The sequence below is a fragment of the Parambassis ranga genome, chromosome 10 (genome assembly GCF_900634625.1).
Source record: "Parambassis ranga chromosome 10, fParRan2.1, whole genome shotgun sequence".
NCBI classification, from domain to species: Eukaryota; Metazoa; Chordata; class Actinopteri; family Ambassidae; genus Parambassis; species Parambassis ranga.
The window spans coordinates 8,047,625-8,062,249 of NC_041031.1; the positions used below are offsets into that span (position 1 = coordinate 8,047,625).

A 14,625-nucleotide genomic window follows, 5' to 3' on the forward strand; every position below is an offset into this window, starting at 1 on the left:
TCCTGTGGACAGGGGTCAATAAGGTGCATGACCTTTTAAACATACCAATCTATCAAATTTGGCTCAATCTCAAATCACCACAAGAGGGCAGTATTATACTGATTTTAACTTTAAAAGGGGCAGTATGGCTGCAGCCTGTGCTGGAGAGAAAGAAAATATTCAGTGACTAAAAAAAAACTCCTCAATGTAATAAGTGAAATGTACAAAATGTAGCATGCTCATTCTCATTCTCACCGAGAGATAAAAAGCATTAAATGAGCTTTCTTTCAATCATGTTTACAAGGAGAATATTATTATTACTATTATTAGTTATTTAGTAATTATTATTATTACTAAAGAATCATGGACACAACCACACACAGGCAGGGCTGTTTAAGCTACCACATTTGATTCCTGTGGGGATGCAGAGATTGATAAATTAGCTCAAGTTAAGTGTTACATTCCTGAAATCCATGCTGCTAAATTAAAGGTGCTGAGGTTCAGACTGAGGATAAGAGTGAGAAAACAAAAGTGGAGAAGGACCCAGCTGTACCAATACAGCCTGTCAACCCTCTGTGTTTTCTTTTATTATCTGATTATTTTTTCTCGTGGTGATCAATATCTTCTTTGATTCCATGGTTAAGAGTTGTCCCTTCTTTTTTCTTTTCAAATGGTGAAAAAAAAAAACGTGACTCAGTATCACATCCTCTTCACTTTTCCTAAAAAAATCCCCCAATAAAAAGGGACCTTCCCCTCAGGTGGTCACATACTTCTTATAAGTCTCTGCCAAAAGCAGTGCTGTATAATATAATATAATATAATAAAATAACTGAGGTCAAAATGTTTCAAATGCTCTTTGATGTTTAAAAGTAACCAGCAAACATCAAACATGGCAGCACTTAAAAAAACCTATATGTGGAAGCAAAATACAACTGAACTGGTTCATACACTGACAAAGACAGACAGGGGAAAGGTAACAAGATGCTGAAGGAGACAAATAAGGTGGAGCAGACAGAGCATAAATTAAACTATCCAATGCAAGAACAGTAAAAAAAAAACGTGTTTTTCCAAATGACTACATGATGATTACATATTTATGTAAAACACAAGAGGGCAGTATTACGCAGGTTTTTTTTGTTGTTCTCCTTCCACAGTAGAAGCCATCATGGTGGTTTTCATCGTTGCCAGAGATGGGCAGAGAAATACAACTCTTTCCAACAGGCAGACATAGATTTCCATCACCTGCCCGAGAGTGGCAGCAGTCCAGGCTCAGGAGAGTGGAAAGTGTGTCCTCTCAGTCACATTTTGGCCTTTGCTTCATAAAGAGCATGTTCAGGGTGATCCGTGATGATTATAGAGAAAGAAGAAAGTGTGTGTGTGTGTTTTTCCATTGGATGAGTTTGCATCACAATAGTATCCAGCCATTTAGTCCGAACATGATCTGCATGCTAAATAATGCTTCATACCTTCTTCTCCTTCCCTGAAGACAAGAGTTTAGTTCAAAACATGTCCAACTGCACTCAAACAGGCACTGAATTGTTCTTCCTTTTTAAGTATTCCCAGGGTTACTTTCAAGCGATCTTTAGGGATTTCACAAGTTTACACTGTGCGCTCCATTGAATACTTATGTGGAGCTACAGAAGCTCATTAATATCAACAGCAGAAAAACACAAGGTTGTATAATCTCATGTGACCCAAAAATTACACCAATAAACAACATTTGAAAGCCAAACAATACACGTGGAGATTAAAAACCCCAGCAAAAAAAGTAAATTAATACATATAAGTTGCTTAGAACAAACTAGTTAACCCCAAGTTAACCCAGGGTTCAGTGTGTATAATCATTTGGATGTAAGATGTATTCCAATATTATAAGTTCACATAAAGGTGCAACACACATATAATTTAAATGTTTTAAATGTTTAAATTTTAAATGTTATCTGTGATGGACTGCACCATGACTATTTAACTTGACTATTTAACTTGACTATTTAACTTGACTATTTAACTTGACGTAGAGAAGATTGAAGCAATCTTCTCTACATATGATAACCTGGATGACTGAGAATCTTCATCAACATATTTAACTTGACATAAAAGTAAAATCTAAGGTTTTAAAATGTATGCTGTTGTGCTTTCATTTTGAACTGCAGGCTAAATATGTCCTTAAAAACTGGTAAATTGACCAAAATTGTTTCTTATTTGTGCAATAATGGCTTTCACAGCATCTCTGCAGCCTCTTACTGGAATCACAGTCACACCATAACAAATTAGTGCTAATGATCCAAGCAGAGTTACTGCACCAGGCTGACAGCTTAGATGAGCTTACTGGCCAGCACCAGAGTTCTCATTACATAATTGGTAACATAGCCTATTTGTCACAGTTTAACTTCAGCTGCGAGAACAACCTGTACACATTTATGGAGGATCAAAACATAATTCAAATTTGACATTTTCTAAACAGTTTTAAAAAATAACTGTCAACAATGTAAATATTTTACATTATAAAAATGTTGATATAACCACAGAAAAGGCAGAAATGCAAAAAATACAAAATGCAGTATACGGTATATATATATGTATATATACATATATATATACAGCCCCTATAAAGGAGAGGTTCTGCAGCTGCTGACCACAGACCATTTCTCTGCTCTCATCCTTTCTGCCTGATGTTTGATCACTTTTGCATTTTGTCAGTGCTCTCGCCCCTAGAGGTAGCATGAGGTGGTGTCTACAACCAACACAAGTTGCTCAGGTAGTGCAGCTCATCCAGGATGGCACATCAATGAGAGCTGTGGCAAGGAGGTTTGCTGTGTCTGTCAGCACAGTGTCCAGAGCAAGGGGGAGACTCCAGGAGACAGGCCAGTAAACCAGGAGATGTGGAGGGGGCCATAGGAGGGCAACAACCCAGCAGCAGGACCGCTACCTCCTGCTTTGTGCAAGGAGGAACAGAAGGAGCGCTGCCAGAGCCCTGCAGAAATGAAAAACATATGTTTGTAGATTTTTAACAGATGCTATGTTGAAAATGATTACTATGTTTGTAAATGCTATATGCTATGTTAATATACCGGAACTAAGCTGTGCATCATTTGTAAATGATTAGTAAATAATTAAATAATATTAGGACAAGGTTACTAAGCCATATATGTTTGTAAGAAACTGCCCCATGCTAAATATTTACATCATGCACCCATGGTATCCTAGAGACGAACCACACACACACACACACACAGCCATACTGCCCTTCTACCTTGTCCTTCTTCATTCCACCTCTCTCCTCTCCTAGGATATAGGATAATAACTCTTCTCTGCCTATAATCTCATTGACTGTTGAAACAGTTGAATGAGTTTTACATTAACCACAACCAACACACACACACACTCTCCCCACATGCATACCATTACCACTCTTCAGTTAGTCCCATCATAGTTGATTGGAGACTGTGTGCTCACTCTATTATATTAAGCAAAGTCACTGCTCCAGCAGAGACGCTCCTTCAGCAAACTGAGCTTCCCGTGCTATTACTTCCCTCCTGTAACCTCAATAAGGTCGAGATGAATAAAACCACAGCAGCTAGTGATGAAAGCTTGGATTTACTCCGGTGTCTCTCTGCCTATACAAATTTTATTAGAAGAGCTTCATGCTGACAGGAACTGGACATGACATAGATTTGAAACTGTAAATGTCCATGGTCATTGACAAAAACAGTGTCTGCAAGTTTCCTGCATTTGAATTGGTACATAAAATACAACATGATGTCTGCCATCAGTCTTAGTCTTTTCTCTTTTGTGTTGTTTTTGTCACTGTTTTATGTAAAATAACAAAAAAAAAACATGTGGCGCTATAGAATTCATATAGAGGTACAGCTGCTGACAAGTCTGATGGAATGCACTGCCCATGATACAGTAAGCATTTACTATTGGCCCGTGGTGTGTTGTAACTACAGCTCATAGCTTCCATTTGACATCCTGTGCTCCTCTGTTGAGTCGTGCTGGATACTTCTTTGCCACCGGACACTAACCATGAGCCATACACATAAACACACACTCCTAGACACTTGTTACCCAGTGACCTCGCTCGCATTATACCCATATCTGTAGCACCATATTAGGCCTCGAGCGTCATTGTCATGTCAGAGAATGCTCAGGGGGAGATTACTGTAGTGCCAAAGGGCTGCGACAGTGAGGCCAGGTCAAAGCTCCGACTTTCCACACTAGTTAGGACACTACACAATCAGCTGTGAAATTTTCCTTTTGCACATTTAATACACATGGATTCCAGCATGTGTCTATGGATAATAAATGTACTCTCGTTTATTTCCTCCAGTTTAGATTACAGTATGCTGCAGCATTACATAGTCTAACAGTGACATGGGTTTCACTTCAATAAACTCACCATTGAGAATACAATAGACCGGAGCTTGCTCAGAGTCAAATTGATTACTTTGAAGCAAAGTATGACTGTTCTTTTGTCGGATAATTGCACCATTATAGGAGAAAGTAAAAGACAGAGCTCAGGCACATTTACATGGTATTATTACTCTGCATCTCTTCCATCATTAGCAAGAAAGAAAAGAAAAAAAAGAAGAAAACTTGAAAAAAGAGGCTGAAAGCAGTGAACTTATTATATGTGACCACCTGCATGCTCAGTTAAGACAACTCTCCTGACCTCCTGTCAACCACAGCCATAAACCACAAACAGATGTGTGCGGTTTGTGAAAGTGTCTGTTCTAAGGAGATCAGTGGAGTGTTTTCCTCACATATTTTCAGGAGAGAAAAAAATAATCTAGAGCCCCTCTAAATATTAAAGAAAGAAAAAGAAAAATGAGACTTAGAGTAGAGGCTCAACATCTGTCATGTGGCAGCACGAAGGGCTGGCAAGGTAAACCGTGGGAATGGACTGGGCAGAGAGGGGCTAACATGATGCTGGCAGCAGGAAAACAATAAGGGCTGGACAGGGAGAGCTGGAGACCTGCAAACCGGAACTATTAGCAGAAAACATAAGAGTGAAGCTTGAGCCTAAGGCCTGTGTTAAAGCCAGGTTAAGTAAGAAGTAGACTGGCCAAAGAAGGACACAGGGATGGCGGAGAGTTCAGCCAGTACAGGGATCAGACAAACAGGAGGCCCAGGAGGGAGAAGCAGAGTCATTAAGTCTGCACGAGACTGAACCGCATTCATAGTGCAGTGGGCTTGATGGTTGTGATATAGTGCAGCTGTGATGGCTCCAACATACACCTGTCTCTACTCCTGCAATTAAGCACACACACAGAAGCAGGCATGCAAAGAGAGAGTCAGGGAGGGAGAGCGGCTGCATGAAACCAGAAAATCTTTGGAGCCCACATCAAAGATGATAGAAATCTATGAAAGTAACCTGCATCATCCCTAATGTTGTTCATGTCAGTAAGAAGTTTACAGTGTAGTCTTTCTAATGCAGGAATAGAAACTGCTGTTTAAACTCTTATGGAAGAGGAAGCGTTGGCAACTTGTGTCAGATGTTCCTGGTGTGACACAGCCTTGAGAAGAGCTTTAGAAGGAAAAATAAAGGGCTGCTGTTGGCCTGTTACTCTCACGGTCATGGGTCTCAGAGTGTGCACCGCTGCTTGTAATTAACCCTTGACCCCTACATTTTTTTATTGTACATCATTAACATCCCTTCAGTGTCATTGATATCTTCCAAATGATTTACAACACCGGCCGTACATACATTGATTTGTTTCTTTTACTGTGACCTCCTTTATCGCCACATCCCCAAATATTTTACCCCGTGTTTCATGGTGTAGAACGCGCGTTCTCCTGCTTTCATGTGTGATATACGTAAATACATGTGTCTAAACACGCCTTGTGATATTCAAGTCTGTGATGAGTACATCAAATTGGAATCAGGTGTCTCAGATAAGTTGCCAGTGATTAGACCCCTTATGAAGGACTGACAGGTGGAACCTCTTATTTAGGGCACTGACACTGAGGCTGTACTTTTTTTCTTTCATTTTGTACTGTGTGATGTCATCGTGTCAATAATTAACAGCTGTTTAAGTGCTTCAGAAGAGTAGTGAGAAATGGATCCATTCACTGTGTGGAAAGTCGTCTGCAAGAGGTGTAGATTACGAGTTAATGCTGCTCCACCAAAAAATCTCTAAGAAGTGGAACGGGAAGAACCTCACACTGGCGCTGAAGCCTGCTGGTTGTTGTGGTCTGTGATTGCTTCACTGACCCCTGGGATAAGGCAGCTTCCAGTCACTGATAAAACTATGAATTCTGGATCATGTCAAAGAGTAGATGAGGATAATAGGTTAAACTGGGAGCAGACCTATCAGCAGCACAATGATCCTAAACACATGTCCGTCTCTGCCAAGCAGCAGCCCCAAAAGAAACAAAAAAAACCATGGAAAGTAACATGGAAAGTAATGGAAAATGAAAACAAAGCCCATCAGTGTGCATTCATTTTGCAGCTGAAAACTATATTAGTAATAATAATAATATTTCAGCTAAAAGGGCTCAACACTCTGAGGCTAAAGTTGCATTTACTTGTCAAACAGAATGACATTTATCCTTATGCTTACACAAAAAGCCCATAATTTCAATGGGATGTACTCACTTTCTCATCTGGCAGCACTGATGCACTTTTATCCACGAGATAATGGTGACGTGGTAGTGACAAAACTATCGGACATGTTTGAAAGATTATTTTCATTGCATTTACTTTGGCATTGAACATGAAACATCTTTGCCATATTTGCTTTTCTAACCTCAGGTCGGGTGGAGCTACTTTTTCAGATGTGGACAGATTTCAGATGCGCCCGCACATAGACTCACACACTCTCAAATACATATTTAAAAGGCCTTTTGGGAACAAGGGGACTCCAGACATCATGGTGCCTTGGTCACTGTAGTTACCATGTAAGTGCCATGGGACATATCGATCTATCAGACAATGTTTTCACATTCTCACACCCTGCATGCAGAATATCACTGAGAAAATAGTCATCCCGCCTTGAAACAGACCCCATCTTTCCATACAGCTCTCCCTCCCTGGTGCTTTATTTTCTACTCTGACAACATGGTAGGTCTAGCTATGGGAAAATTGCCTTTTTTTCTCACTCTTAAGAATCTCAGCTCCTTGAAGTTTGATGATAGATATGACCATGGAGCACGGAGTTATTGGAAGGCCTGAGAACAATGTTGGGAGTGACTTTTAAAGTTGTTTTTATGTCAATATTAAAATCTCACAGACATACGCCTTCCCACATCCCAGCAGCTTAGCTTTGCTCACATCGAAACCCCTTAACAGATACAGAACATTTGACATGGCTTGAACTAAAATTGAAATGTGAAGCTGCAAAGATGAAATAGAGGATCCACACGTGGATTCAATCATAAATAAAATGTGAATAAAATGAAATACCTGAATTATAGCATCTTTTTCCAGGTTTCTTCAAATGTTGTAACTTGTGCTCTGAACACTGTTTAGCTTAGACTAAGGGCAGTCCAGAGTATACAGACTATAGTGTGCACTCTTTCGATCAATTATTGGCTAAACACTTTGATCGCTGGTTCGCAGGATTTACACTCTTGTTAGGCACTCTTAGAATACCATCAAATTTTATTGTCGAAAACAATGGACCCCTGAGACAATAGCAGCCATCTTTTCTTGAGTCTACAATGATCTGCTGTGTCTTCTTCTGCAGCTGATTCATTAGAAGCATTTCTTGTTTGAAACAGCATCTTACTTGACCTTCCAGTGTTTCCAGCTTGTTAAACCTGAAATAATCCACTATAAAAGGCATTTTAACTTGCCTTTTATGGTTATAGTCTCATGCTAATACTGAGGCTAATGCCAAAAGGCTTTAGGTAAAAAGTCGAATTGATGAGAAACAGCATTGTTTTGTGAGGAAGCAAAGTTATTCAGAGTATTTAAAGTATGGAGAAAGTGTGAAACTAAACTGAGGTCTCTCAATTCACTCTGTCTCCTCTGTGTACTGTCAGGAAACTGTGCCACATAAAACATAATACCAAAATACTGTGTCTTAAAAAATAGAAATGTTTTTATTTTTTTTTAAATAAAAAAAGAAATTTAACATGTAACTCAGGGAGGATCTGCGTGCCACTGCCTTTATAGTAACAGTTAACCCTTTGAAGGTTTTCTCATCATGAGATAAGTCATCGTTGCAAAATAAGAGCTCTAGTTTCTGTTCTTTTTACAAACACAAAGCAGAGTTGCTAAGGTTAGCCTACACTCTGATTGGGCATCCAAGTCCACCCACACAACAGGGAAGTGCACTGCTGCTGCTGGAGGTAAGATAATTGGCTTAACATTTGCAGCAGTTTCATCAGACCTCAGAGGGCGTATAGGGCTAAATTCACAATAACAGTTTCCACTCTGGTGACTATGTGTGTAACTGTACAGAGCAAGATATAGTTTTTAATGTACCATACAATGCTGAACTTTTTTTAATCCTTGAGGGAAACTTGAAAAAATGCTTTCTATTTTGACCAAGTGCCAAATTTTAAGACATTTTTATGGCCCTATTTATCTCTGCTGTTCTCCTCCCTTTGGATATCTGAAATAGAATTAGGTGCTCTGTTTAATCTATGATTGCTCGGCGCACTGGGCAGTTTTAGAGGGAGAGTGGAAACATTTTCTGCAGAATCTCCTTCCTGTCCATCATTCCATCCGGATGACATGCTGATGGCTTTCCCATGCCTAAACAGACCACACTGCTGTCAGCACCCATGCTGCTGCTGCTGCATGCAGACGGCTCATATCTGTCTTTTTAATCTACTGCTGACTGCTGTACAATGTAATGATTATAAAGGACACATTAATCAGGACGTTACATGTAACATGTACATAATTTATTCCAATACAAATGTTACATCACATACACTTGTTTCTTTATAATAAATACCACAGGACACCACAGGTTTCAGTACCCTATAACAAACAGTGACAAGAAGTTGTGCGAAAATAGCTTGCAAACATGAAGTAAACATTCAGCTGAGTGATAACTTTTTCACTCTGGCCACAAATAAAAAAATAAAAGTTCACATTTATGGCAGCTGAAGCAATATTTAACATTCATAGAAAATTCACATTTACATACATCAATTTATCACCATGTCCAAACTGTGCAGAGAAGCTCAGCCGTCTTTTCTTGTGACTCTTTATTTGGAGTTGCAGACAGGAAAAAGAACTTCCACAAAAATATTATTGTACAAGTGAACAGGCAAAAATGTTTACAGGTCGTGAACTCAAACATGCATTTGGTTGTTCAGAATCTCTGCGAATGTTCCATGAAAAGTGCAATGCAGTGCGGCTTTAAGTTAAATAGTGAATGATGTCTAAACCATGAGGCAGTTGATTTTGTGGAGCATTGTTTTAAAGGGTCAGTGACATTAGTCTACCTAAAATTAGACAATATTACATTTGTTAATCCAATGCTGAAAACATGTGTAATATGCCACATTGCGGTACATCCCTTAAGACTTCTCTTATAGACCCTTTTTTGTTTTAGCTGAGGACTCACTGTACACTGTATGCATCAGTATGCATAATGTATGGTTCCAAACCATCAGCTGTGCTTGGAATGTAGAAGTGTCAGCTAATCATTCAAGAGTCATTGCACATAACAGAGTTGTGTCCTCCAGCAGTGGGCTGGTGAAGGCATAATTTACATTCCTTATTATGCAGGCGTATCGATGAAACAGTAACCGTTAATAACTGTGACAGCCGAGGTGCAAGGATAGGCCACTACCAGGAGGGAGCAGTGTGGATATACACACTCCACTTGGGCCTAAACAGAACACTTTGAAAGGAAATGGCACGAAAGTCCACAAACACATCACCACAAGCACATACCAGACATGCAAACGATCACTTGCGCAGTGCTTTTAAAATTACATGTGTTAGACACAGACTTTGTTTTTTTTTAAAGACAACTTTAGCTCCAATGCATCAGTTAAATGAGAGTGAATTCAATACAGCATATCAAAAACTTGGTCAGATATCTTCATCAGTTTTGTGTTGCTGCTTTACAGCAAAAAAAAACAGCTGAAGAACATTTGTTATGACATTTAACCCCCTGCACATTTACTTTGCTGTAAATCCATTAAAAAAAGGAAAACAGGAAAAGATCAACATGCAGGAGAGCTTGTTTTTCACATGGTGAACGTTGACGCATGATGACTCCATAATTTACGTCTATTCCTAAGGTCTGTGACAACAGTGCTGACCAAACCTGGCCATACAGTACGTAGAGATCCCACTGAGGGAACAAAGTTCACAGTTTTTTTACGGTGTCAGCTGACCTCTCTCCATGCGGCTACATGCACTAAAACGCAGGTCACTAACACAGATTTAGACTGGCAGATAATCCATGGTCCCCCTCCCGTCTTCAGTAGCTACATTTAGTGTGCTGTCACTTTGATCAGAACATACTAGGGACTGCCAAACTGACCGGGGAAAGGGGTTGCAACTTACATTACTCCTCCTTAGACTAATATTGCAAGCCATTTAGCGTGGGGAACGAGTGTAAATTCTGCAATTAAAGTCCTGCATGCAATACTCAGCCTCTGTTAAAGCTCATGTGAAAAAAACAAATTACATTCCCAAGAGACTGTTATCTAAAGATGGGTGAATAGAAAGACTAATTTCAGGTTGGCCCTTTGGATCTCATTGCAATCTGTAAATTGGAAACTGTGCACTTGGTAATCTACCAATCTTTTTTCAGTGTTGTTTTCCTATGATGTTATCTGATTCTCAGGATAAACAGCACTGCTAATGTATTTATTCATGTTTATTGAACTGGGCTCAGCTGGATTTGAGGCGTTTCCTGGTGACTGCATATCAACAAAGCGTCTGAAGAAGACTGACTGAAACTGACTGAAACTGGAACAGCTGAGACACTGTTCTGTGGATTCCTTATCCAAATGTTAGGCCAGTCCTATAAAGACGTAGACATCCGTGTACTCTGAAGAGACTCTGGGAAATGTCAGGGGGCAGTGACAAAGGTGCATTATTCAGGAGCACAGTTTCTCTCATCTCTGTTTATTGGCATGAGTGGTCACTACCGCCACGTCTCCGGCCTGGAACTTTGTTATCACTTAGCTATTTTGACGCACTGTTTATTATTATGGGTGGTTTGTACCCTTGTGCCATGTCTAAGGAAACGGCTTCTCTGGTTTCAGTAAACACTGCACATGCTGATACACAGCAACCATGAAACATAATAAATAAGCAGGGCTTTTGCAATAAAAGGGTCAGCTATTACTGTTGCATTCAAGGGACAGTAAAACAGAGCAGGAATACAAGATGTGACACGCAACAACTTCAAAAAAATGTGGAACTGGAATTTATATATCTAACAGCTGCAAGCTTTAAAGGTCAATACTCCGGCTTAACCACTGAAAGATATTGCATACCGTCAGAAATAATAGCTGATACAATTTAGCCAAACGTGCAAGATTGCTCAGCTTGATGTAGATTACCCAGAACACTCATATCTCTGGTGCTATCTGCTTGCAACAGACACTCAAACAGCCTGTAAAACACTACAGTGAGGAGCAGGGCCTCACAACATTGCTGAGCAGTGAGGAGTGAGAGAGACAGGCTCTGCCACACCTGTTGCTGATCATCTCTCATGCTCAGACATTGAAAAAAAAACTACTAACTAAAGATCTTGGGTGATTTGGAATGTATTTTTTAAACCTAAGCACCAAAAATGTGTTGCATTAAACCCCTCTATACACCTAATTTATTCCCTAATGCTGTGTGCCACAGCGGCGCACTCAAGTGGAATAAACAGCCTCCAACAGCGTTTACGTTGAAATTCAGAAACACTTTCATGCAAATAAAACAGTAGGATGTTTCTCCAAGAACTCAGACATTACCACAAATTCAACTGAAACCACATAATTTAGTGGAGTGAATAAACAGCTGAAATGCTGTCCTGTGGAGAGCAGGTTTATACAACAAAAGTGTGTTTTAAGATACAAACACTAAAAAGATGTGATGAGGTAGTTGTGATCAATGCAACAAAAGGAAAAATGATCTGCCTACACTGTTTTTGGTGAGGAACAGAAATAATTCCCTTCCCCAGCTGAACATGATCAATACAGTTTTGAAAGCAGTCTGCAGAGAATGTGCCAGTCTCTTTATAGCCTTACCTTTATCAGTCAATTGGAAAAAAAAAAGTTTATGATAGCAGTGTAAACACATCTGGATAAAAAGTCTCAGGGCTCCACATTTACAGAACAGGCGTTACAGTCGACAGGCCTTTGCTGCAATTCCCGTTTGGGTCCACTGCTTTGTCCACAACGCTGCACACCCCCGCTGCCTTCCCATGACATCCCTCATGAGCATCACTGTCTTCTGAGCTGCCCTTGCTCCTCCCTTGATGTTCACTGTGCCAGCTGTGCCTGGAGTAGATGTAGCCATTCACAGGTCCCGGGTTGCTGAGGCGGTTTTTCTTCATGCAAAGGATTTCCTTGAAGGCATACCTGAATTCAGGACTCCGGCAGTAAATGAGCGGGTTGAAGGCAGAGTTGGCGTAACCTATCCAGTTGAGTATCCTAAAGGTAAGGTCAATGTCTTCCACTTTCCATATGGCCACCACCACATTGAGCAGAAAGAAGGGCAGCCAGCACAGAGTGAAGATGCCCATGATGATGCCCAGCGTTTTTAGAGCTTTGTGTTCCCGCAGACAAAACTTAGCTTTTTTTTGGCTACGCCCATTGTTTGCTTCCAGAGTTTTTAGGTTGATGTTGTCACTGTTATGAAAACGTCCAACGCTTTGGTCAATCTTCTTCAGTTGGCGCTTAGCCTCCTGGAAAACACGGCTGTAGACAAAAACCATGATGACCAAAGGGATGTAGAAGGAGACAATAGAGGAGGTGATGGCGTATGCCATGTTAGTGTAAAATTCACAGCAGTTGCTGTTCTTAATGCAATCCTGGGCTATAACATCATCTGACACCCACCAATCCATGTGGATGGGTAGGAACGATATCAAGGCAGCAATCACCCACACCAGTACGACCACAATGCGAGCTTTGCACTTGGTTAGCATCGACTGGTACCGGAAGGGAGAGGTGATGGCCAAATAGCGGTCTATAGCTATGACACACAGAGTCTCTATGCTCGCGGTCACACAGAGCACATCGGTCGCGGTCCAGAAGTCACACCAGAAACTACCAAAGTGCCAGGTCTGAAAGATAATGTAGCAGGCGCCGAAAGGAACCACAATGAGACCCATGACCAGGTCAGCACAGGCCAAGGATGTGATGAAACAGTTGGTGACATTTTGGAGACGCTGAAAGCGGGCTATCGCCGTTATGACCAGGATGTTGCCGAAAACAATGCACAAAACCAATAAGGACATGATCATGCCCAGCAGGATTGTTGTTGCCTCACTGTAATGGTCCTCATTGTTAACTGGGCCTGATGTTGTGTTGGTCATCTCTGTACTCGCATTGAGGTACACTGGGGAGGTTGTACTTCCCATCTGAAGAGACCATATGTGGACAATACACACACACACACATAGAACAGAGTGAATATTACATGTAATAGAATATTTAAATGTAAGAGTTGCTTGATAAAAACATGTTGCTGTTTTTATAAATATGATTTATGCATTTGAATGTAGCATAGACATAAAAGCAGTGCTAAAAATATTGCAACAACACCACAAAACACATTCATTATGTCCTATTACACTCAAGAAAAGTCAGACAAAAAGAGAAGTACAAACCTCCACAGGTAGTTGTTCAGTTTCCTGCCTCCCATACAAAGTAAAAATGTCCAATAGTTCCTGCAAAGGGTTTAGTATCACATGCCCTTTTAACTCTCTCTGTCGTTTCTTGATCTCCGTGTGTCTCACTCACTCAGTCTCTCAGTTGAGCTGTGTTTCTCCTAATGTGTCTCCCAGGCTATTTGTCAGAGCCCTTATAACATGCAGTGATGACATCACAGCCAGTGCTCAGCCAATCAGCGAGCCAGCCTGCGGAGGGTGCTGAGAGCACTGCGAGTTTGAACAGACTGTCCCTGCAGTCGCTGCTGCAGGGCTGCATTAGACAAAAGCTGCAATCACATTAAGTTTCAATTACATTTTGTAATTGTGAATGTTTAATGTTAAGTCCAAACTTTGAGTTCTGTCCAAGCACAGAGGGGGGGTTACAGATCTTGACTGTAAGTCTGGACCATATTAAAAACAGGTGAAACTTTTATCCAACTGGCAAGCAGCAGTAAATTTGAGTTTTACCACCCCATTTGTCCTGACAAAACCTTGTTTTTTTCCTTTCCTACATGTACACTGCACTACAGAATCTGCTGAGAGAGTACAAACGCAGCCTATACACCCTATGTAATGCTACAAAGAAGTAGTTCAAAGTAGATAAAACCCCCTACATTTGGTCGGCATTGTGGCTTTACACTCTGACACTGCATCAAAACAAGTATGTTGAGAATAAGGACAAATTTGCATTATATACCAGGATTGCATGCAGCTATTCATTAGAAGGTTTTACATGTGAAGAGATATTCAAATACTGATACAGGCTGAACAGTATAATATATACAAGACAATGTGTACTGGAGCTGAAACACTGATGAAAAAAAGGGAATGCATGAGAACAGAGCAGCCACTG

The 14,625-nt window shown here is 40.5% G+C and overlaps 1 protein-coding gene across 1 annotated transcript; it reads right to left on the minus strand.

Moving 5' to 3' along the window:
* Positions 1-10,274: 10,274 nt before the first annotated feature.
* adrb2a (adrenoceptor beta 2, surface a) lies at positions 10,275-13,911 on the minus strand. Its single transcript, XM_028416600.1, has 2 exons — positions 13,731-13,911; positions 10,275-13,481 (listed from the first exon to the last, which is right to left on the minus strand). The coding sequence occupies exon 2, from the start codon at positions 13,479-13,481 to the stop codon at positions 12,225-12,227; it is 1,257 nt and encodes a 418-aa protein (XP_028272401.1). The 5' UTR covers positions 13,731-13,911; the 3' UTR covers positions 10,275-12,224.
* Between the last annotated feature and the right edge of the window lie 714 nt (positions 13,912-14,625).

Bases quoted from the DNA above. Each gene is read 5' to 3' on its own strand.
- adrb2a (XM_028416600.1), bottom strand. From the start codon at position 13,481: ATGGGAAGTACAACCTCCCCAGTGTACCTCAATGCGAGTACAGAGATG.